Genomic DNA, 27,352 nt, shown 5'->3' with positions numbered 1-27,352 from the left:
AGAAGAGCGGGAAGAAAGTGAGAATGAGGAAGAGGTGGACAGTGCTGCTAGTAAGAAAATATCACATGGTGCTGCTCTTAATCGTTTGGAATCCTTACTAGACTATCTTGAGAGTGAAGAGAACAGTTTATTAAGTGACAAGCTAATATTATGTAGGCTTCGTACGGATATCTGTAAAAAGGAAAATGCCGCGAAAAAGCAAACGACAGTATTAAATTTTTTAAGTGTTAAGTGTGAATATTCGTAAAAAGTGCTGGATATTGTTGAACACTGTGATTGAAATAACTAATTCATACTTCGGTGTAATGTAAAAAAAGTATTAAACAGGCCATGAGATGACACAGAAATGAAGTTGAATATTTTTAAATACAGGTAGGCCTATAGTATTATGAAGGTACAGTATTACAGTACTACTTTTAATAAAATTTGTCTTAACCGGGTTTTCGATTAATCATGATTTCCATCCCCACCATTATCCCGGATAATTGAGAGTTGAGTGTAATATGAAAATGAATCTTAAGAAAATTTGAAGTGGAGTAGATTCAACTGGTTCAGGACAGAGTCTGATGTCAGGCTCCTTTGAACATGTAATGAACTTTCGTTTGAAAAGAGGCACAGAATCTCTTGACCAGCAGAGCAACTACTGGCTTCTTAAGGACTCTGCTAATGTAGTTACATAATTTTTCCATCTTTTATTCACATATTCTTGAACTGTTGAGTATCTTCACAATTATTTACATATACCATACATCCTGCAGTATTCACACTATACATTCTTTTAAAAATACTGCATGACCATAAAAATATTGCTTTATAAAATATATATCTTGATTAAAAAATACAGACAAGGCCACAAACCCAAATTTACAAGGGAGGAAATTAATAACATAATTATCACAGTATTTTTTGTTATGTAAATGACTAATGGTACAGTATCCTGAAACCAAAGATCTTACTGAATTAAAGCATATATTTATAATAAACAAGATATTTATGTGACCTATAATAATCTTTAATATTATACTTGAGACGAAGTTTAAGTCAAGGAGAATGAGATGGGCAGGACATGTAGTACAAACGGGGAGGAGAAGAAGAATGCATATAGGATATTGGTGGGAAAGCCAGAAGGAAAGAGACCACTAGGAAGATCAAGACGTAGGTGGATAGACAATATTAAAATGGATCTTAGAGGTATAGGATGGGAGGGTATGGTTGGGTTGATCTGGCTCAGGATAGGGACATGTAGAGGGCTCTTGTGAACACGGTAATGAACCTTCGGGTTCCATAAAATGCTGGAAAGTTCTCGAGTACCTGCACAATTGGCAGCTTTTCAAGAAGGGCTCAGCCCGTGAGTGAGCGAGACAAAGAATTATGTTTCTGATGTTCTATAAGTATGTTCATCAAGCTATAGGATATCAGTAGACTTCATTAAATAGCTGCTGAAGATGATAAATTAATGTTAAATGAAAAAGTTTTAGTTCCATTAGTATAAAATTATTCATAATGAAACACTGAGCAATTTGTGTAACATTATATATGATATAAATAAAAGGTGTGTCTGAGTAAGTGATCAATGGACCAACCAGTATTTTATAATGGAGAAAGGAGATAGATGTTTTAGAGCTGATGACCAGCACTGCTGACTAAAGAAGGGTATTTAATATTTGTTAAAGGTGAAAGATTATGACTTGTTCAGCAAGTCTGTGAACTTTGGAAAGTGACTGATGACATGGTTGGTGAAATCAGTACTATTTGTTCTTAATGAAAGAAATTTCTTTAGACAACTAAAATTTTACATCTTAGAACTTAAAGGCAGTTACAAGCAAGCTGACTAAAGCATCATCACTTCTAACTTGTAGTCAATAGATGCCCAGTTCAAATTGTGGTTGGGACACTGATTATCCTAAGGTCTTCATGGTTTGCTTAAGCCCCTTTAGGAAATGCCAAGAAAGTACCTCAAAGTGGGCCATGACTGGTTCCTTCCTCATCCCTTCCAATCCATCACTCATTAATCCTCCCATTCTACACTATATAGTCTTAATTACTGACAGCATCATAAAATAAACTTACACAAATATTAAATCATTTACAGAACAATCTGTAAATGATATTAGTTTTATATTACAATCCACAATTTTAAATATATTAATGAAGTAACACTGTACAACACTAATGGCGATTTCAGTGCATTTTTATGGGCGGTTTACAGAAATATTACTGAAAATATTCTACCACCCACCTTTTCTTTGGATAGCTACATTTGTATTTTCTTTGAAAAATACAGAACTGTGTAATATATCACAAGGATTCAGCTGGACAGTGGCACATGTGCAGCTGGAAAATACAATATCAAATGTCAGGAGATTGTTATATCATGCACTGATTCATTGAAAAGCTACACATCATGTCTAAATGACAACCATATGGTTTGTTGTATGTTAAGCTATGATACTTCCCCTTCAAAATGGTGCATCATGCACAATTTTTAAGCTTACACTGAAATTTATCACACTCATACTTCAGTCATTTATTTCTCCTTAACGTTAAGAAAAAAAAATTCATTTTGTTGTACAGTGTAATTCAATAAATGAATTAATTTACTCCTTAAGACAGTGTAACTCAGTTTAATTTTATTCTCACAGGTAGAACCAAATATTCCAAATATGAGACATTGTCCTCCCATTCCAAATTTCTAGATTCAGTGCTCACCAATCTCAACCTCCACCTCTTAACAAAATAAAAACTACACAGCTCTCATCATGATTCCGAATCCATTTTAAATTGCAGTTGCTCTTTGCAGACCATGTTCAGTCTTTGATGAGGTGTACGAAGGGCACAGAGATCACAATATTAAGAAGTCCTTCACCACTCTAATTGAACAAACAAGGAAATATCCAGTTTTCACACACAAATATTGTTCATATTAATAGGCCTATAATATGAACCTCACACTGAAGATTACTACTTTCTAAGGCATGATGCCATGCAGTTTTTTTAGAAGTTCAATGGCATTTCAGAGAAACATACCTCTATCTTCATGGGCTAAGAGTAGGCAAAGCAAGCAATGGGAAGTAGTAAGCATATCTTCAGTCCTGAAGATTAAGGCAGTACGGTCCTAAAAAAGGTCAGAGAACTTCTATCAAACTACACAGCATAACATTCCATAAGACACTTCATAGTCAATGATGTGAGAACCTGAAATCCATACATAACTTGTTTACAGGGCCATTCAGAAAAAAAAAAAACAAGATCTGAACAAATACGAATTGTTTACTATAGTATTATACCCTTCCAGAAGCACTATTCAATGACACTACCAAAAATGTACTACGAAAAAGAATTGTGTCAAATGCATGAATATTGTAGACATCAGTGCTCTCAGTATGCAATACAAATTTGTAATATTATTCTATATAAAACCTTAATAACATAATTAAGATGTAATATCAAAATCCAGTAAATGTGCCAAGAAGAAAATTTTGTATTTCTTACTTTTTTGAAGTGCAGACAAGCTATTCAAAAACATAATATTAAGATTAATCATATGTCAACGATTTCCATCACATTAAGAAGATAATGTGAAAAGTCTCATCAAGACATACAAATAAACAAATGAATAGCAGGGAAATCCTTGTTTTCATAACCCAAGATCCTGAAATACAATAAAGAGTCCCTGAAAATACTTCCGTTAATTCAGAAAGCACACTTTCATAATACTGAACAATACTGAAGTTATGTAATAAGAAAAGCAAATTCAAATTCATAGCATCACTGACAATCTTTTTATATAGTACATACTATACAGTACATGAAAAGAGCTGATTATAAGAATCAAGAAAATGAGATGTGACATTAAATTGACACTTATGTTGGACATCTTTGAATGTCAATTTTTTGGTTTAAAAACAAATTTTTGAATCTGGCTCTGCTTCCAGTATCAAGTAAAAGAATGAAACCTATTCTACTGGGTCCATTATATCAAACTAACCTCTATCCCATGTCTGGGGATCCGACAGAGCAGGTTTCACACTATTACTGAGGACAGAAGCAGTGACAGCTTCTGAAATGTTATAACTTGTAACTAAAAACAAAACAGGGAAAATGTCAACATATGTCAATTTACTAACACACCTGTGTCCTAAACCTTTAGAGATGACAGATTGTTTTGCATGTAGGGTAAACATTTCTTTATGAAAAATATATATCCTGACTATTAGTAATTTCCTGCATTCATAAATAACTCATTTTACCCTATTTTATTGTAATAATAATAATAAACTAAAATGTTGAGTTTGATGTTAACAAGTATACTGTATCATTACTGTATGGAAAGAAAATAAAACAGTGTTTCCAAATATCACACTGAAAACACAAAGCCTCTTCCTGGTCACTGAATTCAACCAAGTGCTTGGAATTGATTTTTACCTGCATTATCTATTTTATTTACACTTTAGATGAAAAATAAAATACTACGCTATATATGAGTGCAAATTATGCTTTGGTTCTTCATTATCTGGGCTGAACTCAATTAATGGTTCATCATCCTTCCTACAAGGACCAACTGAATCTTGTCTTGGTTTTCCCTCATGATAACTAGAAGCTTCTGCAGCTGTTTCACTCTGTGCCATACTGTCATAGGAACTGAGCACTCCATCGGTACCTAGACGAGCCGGTGCACTATTATAAAAGTCCTCTGGACCTGGCACAGGTTCAGGAACCAAAAGACGAGAACTTTCATTAGCACTGCCCCCAGCATAACGGTACATACTTCGCCCACGGATATGCCTGCTAAGAGAACTTCCTACTACACCAAGATGCTCTTTGATATCACGCTGCACATCCGAAATGTCCCACATTGCAAGGAAAGCTGAACAGCAAGACTGCTGCCTGGCTGTTGTGTTCACATATGGTTTATATGAAAAGCTGTAGTGGTGTGCAACTGCTGCCAAGAACATTTCTATACATATCAAGAAGTCTTGTAACTTATTTGAGATGTCCTTTATAGTGCCACTGTCACTTGTGTCAAATGTGGAGGATATTACACCTGTGAACACTAGAATGTTGATCAAGACTCCTTGGCTGCAAATTAAAAAAACAGGCAAAGTATGAGTTAAATGTTTTAGTGGGTTCCTGTGCACTGTTTCTTCAGGATTTAAAAAGTTCTTAATTTTTAAACTTTTTTATTTCACACTTTTCTCTCTTGCTTTCATTTTAAAAAGATTTCCACAATGTTCTACAACATTTCACTTTCAAGTAAGAATCCCATTTCTTTCTGAAATATTGCCCCAAAAAGAAATATAAAGCTCCAAATTTTTCTGAAGGAATTTCTTTGAAATGTGAAATCACATTCTTTTTGGAATGTTCCTCTGCAGGGTTAGATGTAATCTGTATTCTCAGTTTTCTACTGACTCTTCCAGCTATGAATCTTAAGCAACTGTTCTGAACAGTCATCAGTGATAACAGCATCAAATTTTGGGCTCTGGAATAGATCTACTTTTTGTCTTTCTTTCTCGAAAGATACTTTGGAAGTGCTATACACTGCCTGAATTCTCAGTCTTTGCAACTTTTCCAGCTTTGAATCTTAGGGAATTGTTGAAAGTGTTGTTGCTGATAAGAACACCAGATGTGGCCTATGGAATAATTTTATTGCCTTACTCTGTCCCTTTCAAGCCGAAGACCACTTCTTGTTGCAATTTTGTTTCTTTCTTATAAACAGTAAATGTATTTTAAAAACTCTAAAAAGAAACTTGCTTTGACAGAGATAATGCACAAGAATTTCATGGTATTAATGTAATAATTAAACACGTGACTTACAAAGAGTTCTGTAACATGAATCAGTGAGCCACATGCACTCTTTATATTTTTTTTCAAATATGAAGAGGTACAGAACAAAAATTGTTAACTAAAAAATATTACATAGCATGTATTGTGCAAGAATATGTACATTAGTGTATAATTAAATTTGTAGAGTAAAACCACCATATTTACTAGATTCTGAATGAGATTAGCTAGAGAAACCAGTGTTGACATCCAAAACCTCCATAAAATATTTGCATATTGATTTAATAGCCATGGCTACTATATATACTGGCAACAGAAACACGGCATTTAATATCACAATATGTAGTGCCTAAAATTTGGGAAGGAACAATACACAAATTACAGAATTAAAGTAAATGCAATTAATAAAAAAATTATGAACAACGAACTTCACCCTGTAATGGTACCACTATACTTGTGCATCCTTTGAACAGACACAGCTAGACTACATACTGGCAAAGTATGGAATAAATGTCATAATTGGGTATTCTCCATTAGGTCTGTAGTAAGAGAGAGGAAACTGACAGATAACTGCCAAGAAATTTCCCACCTGTATATGAATATGGGAAGTATGTTGAATATAGATCAAGTTATCCTAAAACTGACATAACTGTGTATGTTACTGATGATGATGCACCAGTTTCCATAGCAGATGGTGTATCAGTGCTAGGTATCCTAGATATATACAGACTGTACTCACAAAAAAGAAAAGAATACAACTGCTTTGATGCAGAGAAATTTTCCAATTGGTTGCATAGGCTTCAATTCATCCTTATTTGCCTGATAGAACAGCACCAAGCAATACATGGCAATGAACTGAGAAAAGTTGTTGATGGCAATCATGTATGGAAATGCTACATTTCCATGGAATTCCCCTTCACCATACACACCTGCCAGTTCACAGACACTGCACAAACATACGCAGAATTAATAGGTGTTAAAAAGACATGAAAATCTCATGTATACAGACAAAAATTTGACTGTATTATGTTCATGGTATTGAAGCCATCAGCACAAAAACAATGCAAATTAAATTGTAATAAAAGTTATATCATTTAATACAAGAATTTATTATGACAGTTTTCATTGTAAAAATGGATCCATTTAACTCTGCAGTTCAGTAATAATGTAGTTTATTTATTTACAGACCACCTAATGATGATTCATGCAACTGAAACATGTAGTGGTTGAATGAAATTATAAAATTTATTAAACTGTTGATATTTTTTACTGATTTTATTAAAATTTTAATTTATTTTGTTATTGTGTCAAAGGCTCCTGTACCTTTACTTTATGATACAACATGACGCCATATGAAAAATAATGGTATTATGTTTGCTGCCTTCTGCACATAACATGCCAGTGACATTCAATTATATCATTATGCACTGGCTATTAAGATGTGACCTTAGATCACTGTATTTTGGGTTAAGCTGTATGGTCTAGTAGATATTTACCACTGATTCAGAGGAAACTGTGCCTCTGTCATCAGGGTAGCAGCTACTATATAGATCAGTATAGAGGGATGTAGCAGTTCTCCTGAAAGGTTGATAAAATGTTCACCAGACTACATAGCAGAACATCCCGGAAGACAGTAATCTCCATACATTTTTAAGAGTACAATATTATGGGATGATGCTATGGAATCTGGAAGAAGTGATGTTTTGAAGGAATGTATCACCCCCATTTTCAGGGTTGGAGAGTCAGCTGGGCAGGCAAAGCAAGCACAGTACATCGAGCACAGGAAAAACGGTACAGATATAGGCAATACAGTCCTCCAAAACAGTGGTAAACTTCTATCAGATTAAATGGAGTCACATCTTAGTAGATGATACTCTTCATAGTCGACAACGTGAGACCTTAAATTGTATAAAGCTTCTGTTTCTGCTCTGTTTGAAATATAATTTCTAATATTCGCCAAATATGAAGCCAATAGTAAATAGCATTATTTTCCATCCTGTTTTGTCAATCCAAATTTAATATGGCCCATATCTCATATCCACACTAAAAGTATAAATCCTTATGGATCTAGACCACCACAGCACAATGGTTGCCATATGCACCACTTGTTTTAACACTGAAAATTTCTACATCTTCCCACAGAGTTCATTAAGAAAATTTTCATTTTAATGAAGGTGGAGAATGTTTTCTGTAAAGCAGGAACTGAATTTCTATATAACATTTAGATTAAGTTTTGGATTCAGAGGGTTGAATCTTCATAATAGGGACTTCAGGCTTTCACAGTGGTTCAGCGTCAATGTTGTTCCTGCTTCTGAGTATTTGTACTGCATGGAAGTGGACTGTGTTGATGTTTCAGAGGAACAGGCTACCTCCATTTTCAAGATCAAAGTTTCTGACCCTGTTGAAGATTCTCACTCTGAAGATGGAAGCAGCACATTCCTCTGAAATGTCAATGGCACAGTCCACTTCCATATGGTACAAATATTCAAGAGCAGGGTTAACATAATACATTTATATTTCACATGTTCTCAGTTTCCATATTGAGACTGCTGCAAAGTAATTTTGACTTTTAATAACTGTGTAAGTTACATTTTACACTAAAGAAACTAACTTCATGGAGCTGACACCCTTCTCGAGAAGCTGCCAGTTGTGCAGTTACTCAAGAACTTGCCAACATTTCATGAAACCCAAAGGTTAATTACTGTGCTCACAAGAGCCCTTCACTGGTCCCTATCCTGAGCCAGATCAATCCAGTCCATACCATTCTCTACAATCCATTTTAATATTATCCACCCACCCACATCTTGGTCTTCCTTCTGGCTTTCCCACCAATATCCTATATTTTACACTTCATGAAAATAATCTTATTGCAATATATATCCTTGAAATGTAATTACTAACATACTACCGCAATGAAAATGATAATAATAAAAACAATATAAATAACAATAATTGAAGGAACAAATGCTTACAATGAGATGAATGTTGTAACTGGACGTACAACAGTGTACTGCAGAATGCCGTGTTTGCACATATGAACAAATTCATGTCCCATCTCCCATGGAGTGAGACAGCAGAAAGGGAAAAGATGATTCACTTGGGGTTTCATCTCCAGATTAGCTTCAAGTGTTAGTTCTGAATTCAGGTAGTTGAGTAGGTACACCATAAAGTTGTAAATGACATACGCTTCATAACATTCTCGCAGGCTGTCCACATAAATAGACTGCTCAGGAAAAACCAGTCCCAGCCACTGTCATAAAAATATATGAACAAGGAAATATCATACACTCTGCTTGCATATTCCTGGCAGGGACAAGATATTTTTCTCTTCTCCACTGTGTCCAGACTGGTTCTAGGGCTCACAAAACCTCCTATATAACTGGTACTAAGGGACTCTTTCCCTGGGGATAAAGCAGCATGGATATGAAACTTACAAATAACATCCACCTAGTGCCAAGGTTACAAATACATTGAGCTATACCTCCACTCCTCACATGTCTTCACCGTGTAATGCTTAATTAACCATATAGAAAACTTTACCTTTGCAAGATCTACATTGTTAGTTTGTACAGGATAGCCCAGGGAATGGCTTGTAAACATCTACTTGGTTGCACTGTAGATTACTATGCATTTGTTACTCAAACTTAATGCTTATGGAACAGGTCACATCTGTCCAACTGTCTCTGTCCTGCATGTGTTAATTCAAGAACCACTGTATACACTGTGATGACATTTGATATCAGAGTGTTCATTAAAATATAGTGACCACTGCCATTTTTTGATACATAATTCCTTTACATGATCACTTACATGCATTACGAAAAATAACATACCTTACATGTATCATGCTAGATACAAAAAAAGTTGCTAATTCTGTAAACAGCCACATGCTGGTTCACAGATGAAACTCCAAATTTAAGGACAGAAGAGATTATAATGTAATGCCTGGTTGGGACTATCACACGCCTCAGAGGCAGTGATAGGTGAGTATGGGGCAATAATAAAATAATGATTTAGTACAGGAAAACTGAACATTCACTGATACAGACCTGCTACAATGCCAGTTCGTCAGAAGGTAGGGGTTATCACTGCAAAACACAAGTGCATAAAATTGGGTCACAGTAATAAAGGATGTGACATCAGTAAAAACAATAGCTGTACTTACAGCATTTACAGCATAGATTGGGACCATCCACAATATCCTGAAACAAAAAAACATATGAACTTTATGAAATCTACCACATGGCATTCCTTCATTTTTCCTACAGTTATACTTCTGGGTCTGAATGGAAATCATTCTCCCATATGGCATAATGTGGAAATGCTAAGTACTTCTGTCAAACTCATAACAAGGCAGATAACCTTACTAAGCATTAAAAATAGGATTATTTTCTTTTAGAGTTACAATGATACAGGACCAAAATATGTTACAAAGTCGTAATGTAATAAATAATTGAAAAATATTTCCAAATTTTGAGTATCTGGAGAAGAATAATATCAGACAGACACAAAATTCATGTTGAAATCAGAAGAACAAATTAAGAAAATGAATATCAGTACCGAATTCAGAATTACTAATATAGATAATATATAAAAAAATTCTGTCAGTTTTATATGGTTGCACAATGAAATCTCTCACTTCAATGGAAGGATATACATTACAAAGTTTTCAAAATACTGCTCAGGAAATAAATCACAATCTAAGAAAGATGGCACAACTGGGCATTTCAGAATATTATACAACAAGACACCTTATGATTCATACAATTCAAGTAGTATTATTATGACAGTGAAACCAAAAAGAAACTGAAATGAGCCAGACTTGTAGTGCAAATGGAGGAGAGAGGAAAATCACATAAAATTTTGATTAATAAATCCAATGTTTTGCTTTTGGTTTATAACAACATACTGTGTAACTCTGTCCACTTATGCAGTAACAGAATGAAACTATATTTTACATGTGTTCTTCACTGAAGTATGAACCATGCAAATTGTTGCAAACTTCTTCAAACACCTCTACTTTGACCACCTTTTTCATAAATGATTGTGTTCAAATATTGAATATTTCACACACATATATGTTAGAAAAGTCTATTGTCTTGTGAAACATATTTAATACCTATGACATTTCAAAAGCAGATTCTACTTCCATCTTCGTGTGACTGATGGTAATACCAACAGATTTATTTATTTCGGCATTTTCATTTACAATAATATTTAAAGAGACTGGGCTCACTTCAAATTGTTGTTGCTTATATTACAAACAAAAAATATGACAACCAGTTACCTGAAACTTAACTCTCAAAATGTTATACAGGTACATTAGACATAACTCAGACAGGAGATAATGCCAAACTTTTTTGAGACTCAAAATTAAGTTTGTATGAAAGAAAACCCACGTTTCGTTCTATTCATCCTGAAAATTATCTACAACTTAAGAACGTGAGTTGGTGTGATATCAAGCCTACTCTTTGATCTGTACTTTTCCTACTGCAGGCTGCAAAATGCAAATAATCTATGGTGAAATGTTTTGATACCTAATCTGACAGTAGATAACATTGTAGTAATACCGAATAACAACAATGGATATGATCTTGAGTCAGTTCCATCCACATCCCATTCCACAATCATTATTCTAAGATCCATCCTGATGTTATCTTTTCCCACCTCCTTTTCCGAATTTCTAACGGCCGCCTCCAATAAGTTTTCAACAAACTGACAAACTTTTGGTGGACGTGGATACACAGGGTACAGAAAGTTGAAAACTGGCTGAACCATCTTCGGGAAAATTAGGCTTACGTTTCACAATGCCTTACCTAATAATGTGTTTCTGGAGAGATGGTTTTGTATAATGAACCATATGCTGTGTTATTTCCCAAAACGATATCGGCAAAGCCATCATAACGAAAACTCCTCCTATTAATGAGCCTTGGTCATTTTTCGTAAAACCATTATTTACGGCATTGACTATTAGTATCGGTAAAAGTACTACAATTACTAAAGCATAAACCGTCATTACAGCAGGTCTTATCCATAATCTCCAATTGGAAATTACACTTGAACATGATAATCGGCACATATTTCGTGTAATGTAAGGCGAGTGTTGCCTTACATTAGACGGACAAAATTTGAAGTCTCAAAAACAAATTATCAACATTAACAGCTGATTCATAACACACACTACACCAGTCATCTAGATATCATGCACCAGTGCAACCAACATATTAGATACGTTAGCTACCATTTGCTACAGTGTCACCAACACTTGGTTCCCAACATCTAGAATTACTGTTCTGCTTTTTTTTTTTTTTTTTTTTTTTTTTTTTTTTTTTTTTTTTTTTTTTTTTTTTTTTTTTTTTTTTTTTTTTTTTTTTTTTTTTTTTTTTTTTTTTTTTTTTTTTTTTTTTTTTTTTTTTTTTTTTTTTTTTTTTTTTTTTTTTTTTTTTTTTTTTTTTTTTTTTTTTTTTTTTTTTTTTTTTTTTTTTTTTTTTTTTTTTTTTTTTTTTTTTTTTTTTTTTTTTTTTTTTTTTTTTTTTTTTTTTTTTTTTTTTTTTTTTTTTTTTTTTTTTTTTTTTTTTTTTTTTTTTTTTTTTTTTTTTTTTTTTTTTTTTTTTTTTTTTTTTTTTTTTTTTTTTTTTTTTTTTTTTTTTTTTTTTTTTTTTTTTTTTTTTTTTTTTTTTTTTTTTTTTTTTTTTTTTTTTTTTTTTTTTTTTTTTTTTTTTTTTTTTTTTTTTTTTTTTTTTTTTTTTTTTTTTTTTTTTTTTTTTTTTTTTTTTTTTTTTTTTTTTTTTTTTTTTTTTTTTTTTTTTTTTTTTTTTTTTTTTTTTTTTTTTTTTTTTTTTTTTTTTTTTTTTTTTTTTTTTTTTTTTTTTTTTTTTTTTTTTTTTTTTTTTTTTTTTTTTTTTTTTTTTTTTTTTTTTTTTTTTTTTTTTTTTTTTTTTTTTTTTTTTTTTTTTTTTTTTTTTTTTTTTTTTTTTTTTTTTTTTTTTTTTTTTTTTTTTTTTTTTTTTTTTTTTTTTTTTTTTTTTTTTTTTTTTTTTTTTTTTTTTTTTTTTTTTTTTTTTTTTTTTTTTTTTTTTTTTTTTTTTTTTTTTTTTTTTTTTTTTTTTTTTTTTTTTTTTTTTTTTTTTTTTTTTTTTTTTTTTTTTTTTTTTTTTTTTTTTTTTTTTACGTTTTCCATCGTTCGGTAATATAGAATACAGAAAACACAACGTTTCGGAAACTGGATCTGTTTCCTTCATCAGGTGAGGGAGAGCTATTGAGATTAACTTTTTCTAAGTGGCACAACTGAGTGGTTGTCTTCCCCCCACTAAAAAACGCGGGAACGTGGAATGTGGCGAAATTTACAGGAGAATGATTTGTACAAAGTGCTATTCAGTTACGGAAATGTAACAATTATCGTATTCTTCAATGCAACTAAGATATACATTGTGTGGGTGTGTGTGTGTGTGTATATATATATATTGCTTTATGAGCTGTTTTTCGAATGTAAAGTGTAGTCTCCTTCGAAATCTGTGAATAACGAAATTCAAACTGCCCAGTAAAATATTAGGATCTAACAAGAATGAAGTAAGTGGACATTTTAAGCTATTGCATAATGATGAACTTTGTGATTTATACAGGTCACCTAGTATCGTTAGATTGGTTTAGCTAAGGAGTCACGAAATGCGTACAAGTGTACTTGTGGCAGAAACATCTCTTTAAGACTTCAAGTAGTCTGTCAGGGAGGGAAGAGGTTTCGAAGGTCTGAGAAGGGTGAAACTGCCTCAGGATCGTATCTAATGACAGTTTTTGTATTCGGACGTTACCCCCAAATAGTTAATAGGAGCTCTTGTTCTGCAAGGGCAACAAAAAATTTCCAATGGAGAGAAGCTTATATAAATTTCGAGAGTTATTTTGGCCTGAATTCCTGTTTAGAATTATCACATTATCACTATCAAACACTATTAGACACGTGTTATGAGACCAGCCAAGTGATTAAAAAATCTCTGTAACGTTCAATCTTGTAAACTTTTGCATTTTCTTCTCCTGGTGTCATTTTACAATAGAGATATTTCTAAATACATTTTTTTCTTACTGTTTCATACAGCATACCATTTCACACATTTCATTCAAAACATATAACAAACTCCCATTACAATAGGCGTAACACCGAGGAAGCTGGCTCAAATGCACTCAAGTGGTAGCGCTTCTGACATATCCTAGAGGTGCGTGATTCGAATTTCTGCCGAGGTGTCGGTTAAACTTGTCTCAGGATTTTCGGCCTTATCCTCAATCCGTCAAGGCCAATAAGGGGTAGTGTCTTAAATGAGGCTACGGCCATCTATCCAATTAGATATTCACCGTCATTTGTTCATTCGACGCCATATGTTCCGAGAAATTGGCAGCGTCGTTAAAAGAAACAGAAAATAAATACGGTGGCAAGTGTACTTAATGGCGCTCTTGCTGTGAAATTTGAAAACAGTTACGATAATTAATTGGTGAATTGTGTTGGGCTATGCTATAACCCCCGTAATTTTGTACGGATGTGAAACTTGGTGTCTGACATTAAGGAAAGAACATACGTTGAGGGCATTTGTAAACAGGGTGCTCAGGGGAATATTTAGACCTTAGACGGATAAAATAACAGGAGGCTGGAGAATAATGCACAATGGGGAGCTTCCGAACTTTTACCCTGTGATTGTGATTTATAGGGCATTTAGCATGTGTGGGAGAGGACTTCATATAGGGGTTTGGTGGGAAAAACCAGGAGGAACGGGAACTCTAGAAGACCTAGAAATAGATTGGAGGCTAATATTAAAATGGATCTTAGAGAAATAGGTTGGGGTTTATGGACAGGATTAATTTGGAATAGGGACCAGTGGAGGGCTCTTGTGAACACGACAACATTTGGGTCCCATAAAATATTAGGAAATTCTTGAATAACGTGGCGACTGGTAGCTTCTTAAGAAGGATTCTGTCACATGGAGTTATTTTTTGCTAAGACCCTGATTAAAATATTAATTTCAATAAAATCTTAACGTTGTTATATTACAGAGGAACAACGTCATAAGCGAAATCGTAACCCTGTGTAGAAAGTTAGCTATGTTCTTTCTTTATAATTATTATTTTTAGTCTCTATTAGAAAACCGAAACTAACGACCGTGGGGATTCGTTGCGCTGACCACGCGACACCCTCTATCCGCTAAAGTTGGCACTAACTTAGCCGACAAGCGGCGGTCGCTCGATCGGTATAATTCGCTTGCGGACTAAAACCAGGGAGTTATTATCATCTAATAAACCGAAGCTCCCGAACTCACAACGCAGTCACTTTTATTATCGTTTTCGTAGCATCCATTAGCGAAAAAGTACCAAATCCAGATCTTAAGGAGTTTCTCTGCGTGAGCATTTGTTATATAAACGGTAAGAGTTGACGACAGAAACACTATTGTAGGCAGATCCGCCTACCGGCAGAATAATCCCCCCAGCAACTAGAGCCTGCAGACCACTGCTTAATATGATATATCACGCAGCATCATTAGGATTTTATTTAATATAGAGACCAATGACTTATACTCTGGAAATGAGACCAGTGCATTTAAAGACATCTAAATTGCTAACACGCGCCTTTTGTGACCACTTCGGCAAAACTGGGAATACTACTATTCGTGGGAAGAAGATAACAGCAAAAAAATAACGTTCACGTTTGTTGTATCAAATTTTCGTTATGTTATGACCGCCTCTGTGGCCTATTGGTCAGAGTTCCTGGCTACAGATCCAGAAGTCCCGGGTTCTATTCCTGACACTAACAGATTTTCTGAGAAATAGTGGGTCTGGAACGGGGTCCACTCAGCCTCGTGAGGATAATTGAGGAGCTGTTTCAAGGAAATAGTGACTCCGGTCTAGAAAACCGAGATTAACTACCGTGGGGATCCGTTGCGCTGACCACGCTACACCCTCTATCCGCAAAACGCTGGCACTAACTTCGCCAACAAGCGGCGGTCGCTCGGTCGGTATAGTTGGCTTGCGGACTACAGGCCATGGAGTTTGTTTTTAGGTTACTACTGTTACATACTCACATGTTATACGTCTGTATAAGACTTAGAGAAGCAGGATGGAGCGGCATGGACTGGATTGGTCTGAATTAAGAGAGGGACCCAGTGGAGGAGACTTGTGAACGTGGTAATGAACTTTCTGATTTCATAAAATTTTGGGAAATTCTTGAGCGGCTGAGCGACTCACAGCTTCTGAAGCTCCATGGAATTAGTTAGCTGATTATGAATTATATCTCAGAATCTTAATACCATTGAGAATAATGAGATGACATTACTGCGACTAAAAGGAAGTACCTTGCGACAGTAAGCATTAATGCTATGTACGTAGTACTTCTATTTACTACCGTGCATTTCTACTGAACGAAGGACTGTAATAGTGAGACGATACCTCTTATTCAATGTGGACAGTTACAATTAAATACACGACACAAAGAGGAGATCGGGTTGAATGGTCTCATGGGAAATGATGTCCTGTAATTGGTACACAGGCACCAACGTTTCGCAGGAACCTACTTCCTCCATCACTCTTCTACCCTGAAGATGGAGGTAGAAAGTTCCTCTGGTATCTTGGTACTTATCTAAAAAACTACACTCCAACAGTTCCCAAAATTATACTCATGAAACCTACTTTCTTAATATATTTCCCGCATTTTTAGACCAGGCATTTCTTAACAGAATTCACAGTGGATTTGGACGAGTCCTCCGACTGAAATAAGGATTGTAAGGGGTGTAAGGGTTATAATAGGAACACTCTCTACCAGAATGCAGCTGCAACCACTGCCTCATACTTCTTGCCATAATTCTCCTTGCTTCTCCTCGTGTGCAATCCATGAATCAACTATAAAAAGACGGCCCGTAAAACCTTCCCATGCCACAGATCTTGTGCTGTTAAAGTTAATCTCCGTAATACAAGTCTGTATATACTAACTTACTACAACAATAAACTGTACGTTGGCTGATACTTTATTGTGCTTGGCTTGTAAACGCATTGCTTATGTTCGAATCATATTTCGGTTAGTACCTCATTACTGGCTTGCAGACGTGAACATTCTACATGCATTTTTATTTATAGCTCCTACGGTTCACTAGTTATGCCTATAAAAATGAAAGGGAAATGAAAACGTTTTATTGTGTTGTTTTATATTCTAACGAAAAACATTAAAAGTTGCATATTTTTAGAATGCAATATCTGAATTCTACTTTAAGTGGCGTTACTCTTGCACATATCTGACATGTTCGTTCGTCCGCCATTTTCTTATAACTAATTTTAACGAATTAAAAAGTATGGGGCTGAGATGACGACTAATTATTTTTTTTTTCGTCATTTTAAAACCACAAAACTTATGGAAAACGCGTATTTGACATAAAATGTGTAACCTTTTTCATTTGTAGAACATTTATTCGAAACACTTTTCGCTTCAATAAATACTTAGCGAGTTCGGCTCGTGATAAGTTATTTCTGTTTGGTTTAAACCAAAAGTAGAAAATACTGACAGGTTTTATTAAAACTCTAACAATATCAAATTTAACGAAAATTCATTTAGTTATTCTAGACTTGTTTTATGTCTAAGAGACAGACTGACAGGACGAATTAATAGGTGATCTGCAGGCTAGCAATTGCGTCTAAAAGCGGTAACATTCCTGTGCCGTTGAAATGTGGGGAGTGGAGGTACAACTCCACTCATTCTTAACCTCTGTACCAAATGAAAGTGAGTGATTAGTTTCACTTACAAACCACTTTACCCCCCCCCACAGGAACTAGAATCAAGTATCCATTGGCCAGGAAGACAGGAAACCCAAGAGCCCATTTGGACATTTTTGAGAAGAAATAAATCACCTAGCCCAGAATCGAATCCCGGTTCCTCAGGCATCCAGTCTGTAACCTAGTCCCTACAGCTGTCGAGCTAGCGTGACTTCAGTTTTGTATAGATTAATTTGAACATAATTAAGCTGAAGAGTGAATATTTATTCCGTAATATACCTAGATTTTCCCAAACCAATTAGGATGTGTAGGATTTGAAATCCTCACAGCGGTGGTCATAAAGAGTTCTGTCTTTTGGGATATAAGCCATGTAGGTCCTTCAGAGCCAGCCGACGTATGCTTTATACCTGCTTCACGGTGGTATCTTGCTTGGCGTATTTTATTCCCTGAAAATGGAAGCGAAATTTTCCTCCGAATTGTCTGTTAACTTTCAACAGACTATACAGCCTTATATCCAAGAAGATAGAACTCTTAATCAAGATGTATTCGTAACTTACTGAATAATGAACTAATATGAATAGATCTTAATATTGAGGGAGGAAGACGCTCGTTAGCTAAAATTAACAATGGCATGCATCGAGTATTTTGTGCTTCGAATATTATTCGTTTCTGTAAGACTGTGCAGTCTTGGGGCTCTATTCAGAAAGCCGCAGTCAGAAGAATCGGGCTGAAACAAAAGACGTAATAATCTTATCTTCTATAGAATGTCAACTGTCATTTACAAATTGTTGCATTGTTCAATGTATTGATTGTAGCATCCAACAATGGGACCCCGACTATGCGAATCCAAAAGCGCCTGCGCCGCCGTTATCGATGTGACCCGTGCAGCACACGAGATGGTGGTAAAAACTAAAGGACTGGTAGGAGCAACGGGGCAGAATGGTAGAGCCACTGCTGCAGAGAGTTAGTTGGGTGGCCTAACTCGTCGGCAGCAGGAGACAAATCTCTCGCCGGCATCAAGCTCCAACTTTGCAGGTCAGTTCGGTCTAGGAAGTTCAAATTATAAATATGTGTAAGATAGCACATTTTATGTCACATTGAAAAGGAATAGAAATAACGACGCAACATATTTGTGTGGAGGGATTATGTTTCAGTTATGTGACAGAATGAAAGTCATGCATTTTACAAGATTGTAGTGGTCTATTTATGAATGATTTATATGCTTTTCAGTAAATTATGAAGGCACTCATGGCTGAAATGCAGTTCAGAACAGTGTGCCTGAACTCTTGTATATTTGATTACTTTTTAGAAAGCAATATTGCAGTTTGGGCCGAGCAAAATGTATTTCATAGGGGTTATAGATCAGCAATTTTTCAGCAGGGTGACGGAATAGGCACTCACGTGTTGTAGTTAGGGTGACATGTTATTTTTTCTGTCACTACTCAGCTGATGGTGTGAGATAGTTATTCCAGTGTTCTGCAATCGAAATTTATCGCAAAACGTAACAAATATATAAAAATTAACTTTCATGCATGTGAGCATTTATTTATTTTCTTATTTTTAATTACGTTTTACAGTTTGAATATATAGCCTCTTGCAGTTGAAGATTGTAGTTCCAGCATCTTGAACCTGTTGACAGCATTCATAGATTTTTTTCAGAAAATGCAAAAATTTCTCTCGTTTCAGAGTGTTATATAATACATTTATATTTAAGGTAAAATGATAAATTGTTCCTCGGCACCAATTGGAGATGAGTTGTCAGCTTCACGCTCCGGCCGATTTACCCTAGGGGAGAGAGTCCCCGGTACCCATTAGAGATGAGGCTTGGGGGGGCCCAGAGCCGGTCTGGACGATATGGAGAAAATTCTTGCCCCCACAGGGACTCGAAACCCGACCCCTTTGTCGTCAAGCCCGTAGTCAGCCGCTTTACCGACAGAGCTATCCCGGCTGTATACATTTATATGTATATATTAATAATGACATCATATAGAAGCATTCATCATATTTGAACCGGCTCTTCCCGATGAAGCTTTCAGTGCTTCGCTTTAGTTTTGTAGGACACTATTGATATACAGGGTCTTCAATTTTTGACTCTGTTAACGTACTTGAAAAGTGGCCAAGACTAGTTCAAAGAAAGTGAAGGGGTCTACGGCGGCACGGCAGTGCCAGAGAGTGATATCCCTGTAGTACATTAAACGAATATAATACTTCAATTTTTCATGGCGACTGAGAGTAATATATCTTTCTCCGCCCACCATCCATGTCAATAGACAGCAGAAATCTACTCCGTCTTCATCATCAATAATGACATTATTCCCTGATGATGGAAATATAAAATTTCCGAAACGATAGACTTCTGCTTCAAATTGACACAACTGATAGCCCGAGAGGATGTTATTGCCTTAAAAGAGGCCATTAACTAGTCTTCTAATATCCTGAAACGTCATTGTCCTATATGCCACATGACTGTGTAAACCTGTAGGACATCATGAAAGCTTATGGGCCAGACGTTAATGTAGCCAGTCACTGCTTAAAAAATACGCATATAGACTAAAATATTGACCCGGGAAAGCGTAGTTGGTATAGCGACTGGCTACGGGGCTGGAAGATTGAAAGGTATGAGTTCGAGTCCTGGTAGGGTCAAGAATTTTCTCTTCACCACGTCGTCCAGATCGGCTCTGGAGTTCACTCAGCCTCCTATCAAATGGGTACCGGGGTAAAGCGGCAGGGGCGTGAAGCTCATCAATCACTTCCAAATAGTGCCAAGACCAAGAAAAATGTGAATCTATACATCCACTCCCCCACACGCCTTCATGGCGTAGTGCTTAATTATCTAAGCACAAGGACAATTTTACCTTTACCTTAGACTACAATATTTTATATAACGACACAAATATCTATATGTAAGATATAGTTACATTACCATATACATAAAATATACCGACGTTTGAGCTGTAGTTCTCACCAAAGTTTAGTTGTACGTCGCACAATGTACTGACGGAAAAACTGCGTGGTTCAAGCTATTAGTTACTTCGTCACACCGAAAATGGAGCCGCACCCGTGTTATGGAATTAATGAGTTTTGAACATGTTTATTTTATCGTTCTATAAAAGTCTCTTTAAAACTGAACCACATAATTTTTTTATTGAAGCCTTCATTTATATTGTCACGTGACTTATGGCGACGATAAATGGGATTTGGATTGGTAATCGTATTTATTGGACACTTACAGAATGTAACTACTAATAATCACGACAGTCTCACTGAGTTACACACACCAAAGGCCACTGTAATTACAGCACACACATACACATATTGTCCTCTCAGCCTTCACTAACTGTTGCTCTGTAGCGGCTTTCAACGGCGGGCGTTTTTATTCCCCTGGATTCCCGAACTCCCCCCGGGCTAAATTACCATCTTCTCACGTCTCATAACTAAAACTTTCAACTGATTTAACGGAGTCAAAGTCAAAGTCAAAGTTAGTTCAGAGTCAAAGTCACATTGCGACTGACGGTCAGTCAGCCAGTAAGTCTTGGTGTCGAACCCCATCTGGGGCTCATGATCAGATATTTATTACTGTTTGACGGTTATGGTCTAGTTTTGTGGAGCGCCTACTCTGACGAGAGGCTGGATCTGTCTTTTATATATGCTGCAGGCGCTTGTCAGCGCATTCTTTCTCGGGTCCGAGTCCCTTGGGACTCGCGACCATATTTTACTGTCTCAGATTTTAGACGTCCCCTTTCGTCGCCTCTTACGACTCCCAGGGTCACAGTTGAGGTATTCGACCCAGTCTCCACACAGGTGTAAATTTACTTGAGCTACTTGTCCTCGTTATATAGCCCCAGCACGGACAGCACAGAAAACGTCTCTTCCATTATTGTTGTAATTTCTTGACTTCTGTTGTGATAACGGGTGTCTAGATGGGAGGAATGCCCAAGCTGGGTTGACTGATAGGATGGTCTATCAGAGACATGCGGGCGGATTCCTTGTACACGTATTTCCTGTTAGCTTCACACTGTACAGCCAGCCGCGACATTTTAGGGCAACAAAAACGACGATAGAGAGACTAAGATCATCTTTGTCATCTAATCTTATAAAGTTGACGATGATGATGACAGGTTAATACAGGAAGATTATCAGGAATATCGTATAATTTTTCGCGATCCACTAGCTGAGAAACGATAGTGTCTCTGCTATGGCTTCATGCCTTTAATAGAGCGTCATTGAGTTATCTAAATGACAATAAGAGTTATAATGTTGAATGGTTGCAAGCTACCGGTCGCATGAATTACATCGTGTCGACAGATAACTGCGGAGAATGTGCATTGTAATTAATGTATGTGTAACAAAGTTTGTGAAGTGACAAACTGAATAATTCCCTCTCATTTCAACGACAAAGATACAAAGTTAAAGCGAATAAATAATTCTGAGTACTGCATTAATAACACAACATTTTTCACATTTTCTTACGATATAATCTGTATTTGATTAAATTCGGTACGACGAACACAGTAATTACAGAAATTTATAAAGCGCATATTTTTTTTGTTGTCCATCATTTTACGTATGTCAGGAATGTACATAAAATTGATTTAGAAATTTCAGGTAATGATGTTACTTAAATGGGAAGAAACTTGAAGAGTTCTGTCTTCTGGGATATAACGCCGTCTGGTCCGGTGTAAGTATGCTGAGATATCAAAGAAATATATCGCCTCCATCTTCAGGGTAGAACAGTAAATGAAGAGAAATTCAATCCTGAATATGAAGGTGGTATGTTCCTCCGAAATATCTGTTGACTTTCACCAGACTATACGGCATAATGCCGCTGAAGATAGAAATCTTCATAATCATCGCTGCGAGAACCTCAATTTCAACGGGAATAAACATTAATTCAATAGCAAAATAACATATTCTCACATCATGGATGATAAATATTACAGGAAAACAAAAAAAAAACTCCACGATTTTAGTCCGCAAGCGAACTATACCAACCGAGCGACCGCCGCTTGACGGCGAACATTAGTGCCAACTTTTGCAGATAGAGGGTGTCGCGTGGTCAGCGCAACGAATCCCCACGGCCGTTAATTTCGGTTTTCTAGACCGGAGCCGGTATTTCCTTGAAATAGCTCCTCAATTATCCTCACGAGGCTGAGTGGATCCCATTATAGACACACTACTTCTCAGAAAATCTGGTAGCGCCGGGAATCGAACCCGGGACCTCTGGATCTGTAACCAGGAACTCTGACCACTAGACCACAGAGGCGGTCCTAAATGTGCATATGGAATAGAATTTTCATAAATGAAAAACTGACGCTTCTTTAAATCATCACTAAGATGCCCGTATTTCTAGCAGATTAAATGGGACTCATTTAGGAAGAATTTTAAAAAGAAAATATTTTTTTTATTGCTAGTGGGGTGGGGACTAAGTCCCTTGTACTGCGGCTACTTCTGGCCTATTGTACCAGCCCCAGATGATAGGTGAGGGTGATTGTGGGGCAATTGGTGGAATGAAGATTGTCAGGTGAAACCGAAGTACTCGGAGAAAACCTGCCCCAGCGCCACTTTGTCCACCAAAAATCCCACTTTACCAGACCCAGGATCGAGGCTGAGTGCACCTCGGTCCAGACCCACTACTTCTCAGAAAGAATCTGGTAGCTCCGGGAATCGAATCCGGACCTCTGAAACATTATAGGAAAACCAAGAAAAAATACAGCATGAACAAACAGGCTATTTGGTCTCAAATTTCAACCCCCCCACCCCCCCAAAAATAGATGTCGTGGCGTAAGATTTCTGTGACCAGATGTGGAATCAGCATATCAAAATTAATTCAAAAATTTTTCTTTTATGCAACTAAAATCTTGGTGAATATTGTAATTTATAACACTGATGTTATTGTCGCAACAAGAAGAGAACAGAAATATCTGAAATAAGGTTTATAATATAAGTTTTAGGAGTTCAGTGACAGAATAGATTAGAAGTTTGGGGATACAAGAGAACGACTAAGAAGGTAAAATATGATAGAATAAATTAGGCAGCATCAAGTAAACTGGAAGGAACATGCATAAAGAAAGACCACTGAACGTTTACTATGACAAGAATATTATTATGATCAAGCGGGAAGACGTGACTCTTGGTGATCACGGAAGAGATGGAAAGAACAGTTCATTTACCCCGGAACTGTATTTTGGCCCAAGAACAAGAGGAAGAATATTGATGTCAGCTCATAAAACCTCTGCATTGAGTTGAAGGCTCTCAAAGTTCTCCTGAGATGTTATGCCATGTAGTTTGTTAGATGGTGTCAACGTTTCGGACAAATTCTTGCCACCATCTTCACTGTAGAAAAATCACTTAGACCATTCTAAATGGTATCCACCTACCGATATACACAGCTTCATATCCCAGAAGGCCATAATATTTATCTAGAACTTACTTGAAGAAAGTGAGAAAATTCACAGGAAGTTTAAGATATGATAATCGAAACTCGATCTGGATATTATCTGAAAACTTGTCACCTCTTGATCTAAGTACTATTAGTATTGTCACCTGCATGTGTGACTAAAGACGGGGTTCGTTATGGTAATTGGATTTATTAACAACCCACGGGTCATAACTACGTACAATTAATTATAACACTATTGTTGTTTTACACAATTTACAATCGTTCCACACTAATCTTCTCAGTCTGTCTATACTAGTCCTCACGGATATATAACACAGGAACTATAAAAGTCTCACTAAATCACACACTCCCAATATCACTGTGCTACAGCACACATAAAGCATTCAAATCACGCGTTAAATCTTCACAGGCTGGCTTCTTGTACTCTTCCTCAACTACGAACTTCCCATGNATGAGGAGATACAACTTTCAAGACGATCTGTACTATCCGCCATCTTGAAGGCGTATATATAGCCGAGGAACGGACACGTATCACAGGAAACACGTCACGTGAGCACCACCCACTGATGCGTGACGTCACCATGGACACGGAAAGAACAGCCTCCTCTATTGCGTGTTGGACCGTTTTTACAGAGCTGTTGCCTGGTAACGCGTCGATAAAATCCGTTACAATATTATTTTTGGAGTAATTTTAAAAATTTCCGCTTACGAATAATATTTTGGTCCAGTTTGTGTCCTAGATATTATTGAAATTAAAGATCTGTGTGAAATCTAAGTTGCTAGTAAATTGTATTGCACGGCCGATACAACTTATCTGTCATGGAGCGAAGCGGGCCTATTTCTACAGGCGTTTCTACTCTCGAATTGCGGGTATCTGTGACAAATCCATGCCCCGGTTTGGATTGAACTCTTTAATTAGCATAGTGTTAGTTATGCTAATGTAGAAATACCGGCGGAGATGTTTACTTTCATTTTACACTTGGTGCCACATATATCTGTCTTGTAAAGAGAATGATAAAACTCCATATTTCTATTACAATTATTTGTTATTAATTTGTGAGGCTGGATTTTGCTGAGAATTTGGAGCAAAATGCTAACTACATGTACCACCTGCTTTACGTTAAAATGCGCTTCATTCTACGCGGTAGCATAGTTGGTTAAGGCACTATGCTACAAATCAGAAGGTTGCGAGTTCGAGTCCCGATAAGGTGGATTTTTTTTTTAATTTACCTAATCCTTCCAGCCACACTATGGCCTTGGCGTCGACTCAGCCTCTAACAGAAATGAATACCAGGAATCTTCCTGGGTGTAAATGGCTGCCGGGGCTTAAGGCTGAGAACCTCAACGCCATCTCTGAACCGATTATCTAGTAAATGTGGGAGCCTCGACGTCTCACAACGGCCTGCTACAGGGATAGCATTACCTTTTACCTTACCTCACAACAAACTATTATTTTCGTAACTGCAGAAATGCTAGCTATAATTCCTGCAGTGTCACATCGCCATTTCATTAATAAAAATGCAATATCTCTAAGAACATAACTTGTAGGGAACCCGCTTTACCCAATATTTATTAACTATATAATTCGAAAGAATTGCCAACGGATGTCATATGCTCCTTGATATATCAATTTCTGTAAAGGTCAAAATTCTCAACACTTGGCATTTGTAGGGTTGGTAATTATGATGGATACACAGTATGTTTTCTGTAAGGCAGAAACTGAATTTCTAAATGTCAGTTAGATGAACTTCATACATGAAAGGATCATTTTATGGTTCATAAATACTGTAAGATGGAATAGGATCCTAAAAAGTGAGTGCTAATCTTTTACTATACGAGATAATTTGGAGCCTGAGTTAGAATAGAAGAGTTTGTTTCTAATTAACTCAATCAGTTACAGCAAGTCAGGCTTGCTGAAATTCAATTTCCATACCCTTTCCCCGCCCCCCTGGTGTCGGTGCTATACGGTTTGCTGCATCCCAAGGGGCCTGCATAATGGAATAGTTAATTACGTCACCCTTACGGCGGTAATGCCGTAGCTACTTCTCATTTCGCTACAAGGTCAGCAATTAAAAAGATAAATCCTCACGTTCGTGTAACTAATACATCACGTTTCGCCCCCCTTTTTTCTCTTTACTTTTGGATTTGTTGCATGGGCTTTGTGTAAGCATGTATAATTATGGATGTTCATTTTATTTATACAAGCGAATAAATACAGGGTGTTTCACGACTTTAGGGCATAACTGCAAGAGGTTATTTCCTATGTCTTTGTGATCAAAAAAGTTCATATAAACATGTGTCCGATTTTGGACGGTTACGGAGTTATGACCGTTTTAAACTCAGAATAGAAGGTAACGATTACTGACAATAAACGGAACAAAATAATAAACCAGCATAATACATGATACATTTAAAGTATGAATGTAAAGTTAACTTCGTAAAATTACCTTTAATTTGAATTTATTGGTGCTTAAAGCTGATTTTCGAAAATGCCACCGCCGGCCGCAACACAGGCTGCCGCTCGGTTGTGAACCGCGCCGGACACACCAACCCTCCCCGCCTTAGGTCCATCTCAAGTGTCGAGATAACGAGAGCGCTCTGTCTGTAGCTGGCTAAAAATAGCGACCGGCCAGCTGACAAACGCGGTTCACACGAGGGCGTGTACGGGAATGAAAAATGGTCATAACCCCTTAACCGTCCAAAATCGGACACATGTTGATATGAATTTTTTGATCATAAAGACCTAGGAAATCACCTCCTGCAGTTATGCCCTAAAGTCGTGAAACACCCTGTATACTTGGAATAAAGAACTGTACTGGAAAAGGCATATTTATATACATATTGTTTATTTAACGATGCTTTTTATAAGTAAGGTTTTTCAGGGTCGAATTGTTCGTATACGATGATAAGTATTTTTGTTTGTCAGTAACCATGGACGTCGGCGAGAGGGGAAGACAGGTATTTGCCCCTTCAATTTTTTGTAAAAAATCAAAATATAAAAAATAAATTATACCAAATATTAATACAATAAATAAAAATTATTCACGAAAATATTCTACTATACTGAATACTCTAGACAGATCTGCTAAATAGCCTTAATCTTATCAGCTAATCCCGCGGTAATTGCGTAGCAACGGTTCTACACGCTACAATATTCTCATATGCTCACAGCCATATCTCATCACATGTACGCCCTGGAGGAATAGTCGTACCGTTAACACCATGACACAGTACAGCGTGTTTAGAGTGCACGAACAAGAGCAATATCATTCTGTCCCCCAGGCACATCTCCGTTAACAAGGTTTCGCGCTAAACTTGCCACCACAGTTCAGATACGAGGATCATGTTCACGGTAGCAGGTGCAAATCTTCCTGCATTACAGCCGTTACGATGAGACTGGAAAATCGAATTAAAGGGAGCAGGTTCCCTGACGGC

At 36.3% G+C, this 27,352-nt stretch overlaps 2 protein-coding genes across 4 annotated transcripts in view; one reads left to right on the top strand and one right to left on the bottom strand.

Annotated features, from left to right (window-relative positions):
• Positions 1-1,336: 1,336 nt before the first annotated feature.
• LOC111861301 (transmembrane protein 184C) overlaps positions 1,337-27,352 on the bottom strand; it is a 53,591-nt gene continuing 27,575 nt past the window's right edge. Inside the window, exons 1-6 of one of the 3 annotated variants that reach the window (XR_002842216.2) lie at positions 11,598-11,982; positions 9,947-9,983; positions 8,754-9,031; positions 6,521-6,727; positions 3,028-5,079; positions 1,337-2,870 (exon numbers count right to left, since the gene is read on the bottom strand). Coding sequence is in view for 2 of the 3 variants with exons in the window: in XM_023845744.2 (XP_023701512.1) it covers positions 4,470-5,079; positions 6,521-6,727; positions 8,754-9,031; positions 9,947-9,983; positions 11,598-11,860 (1,395 nt within the window). In the remaining variant the exon portion in view is untranslated. Of the gene's footprint in view, positions 5,080-6,520; positions 6,728-8,753; positions 9,032-9,946; positions 9,984-11,597; positions 11,983-27,352 lie in introns of those variants that run through there. The other 2 variants (XM_023845744.2, XM_023845745.2) reach the window with 2 other exon arrangements.
• The window catches only part of LOC111861300, a 67,476-nt gene continuing 58,594 nt past the window's right edge, over positions 18,471-27,352 (top strand). The window contains exon 1 of the mRNA XM_023845742.1: positions 18,471-18,552. The gene's annotated coding sequence lies outside the window, so the exon portion shown is untranslated. The remainder of the gene's footprint in view (positions 18,553-27,352) is intronic.

This window comes from Cryptotermes secundus, unplaced genomic scaffold, assembly GCF_002891405.2.
Source record: "Cryptotermes secundus unplaced genomic scaffold, Csec_1.0 scaffold158, whole genome shotgun sequence".
NCBI lineage: Eukaryota > Metazoa > Arthropoda > Insecta > Blattodea > Kalotermitidae > Cryptotermes > Cryptotermes secundus.
This window is presented reverse-complemented; position numbering and strand designations above follow the sequence as displayed.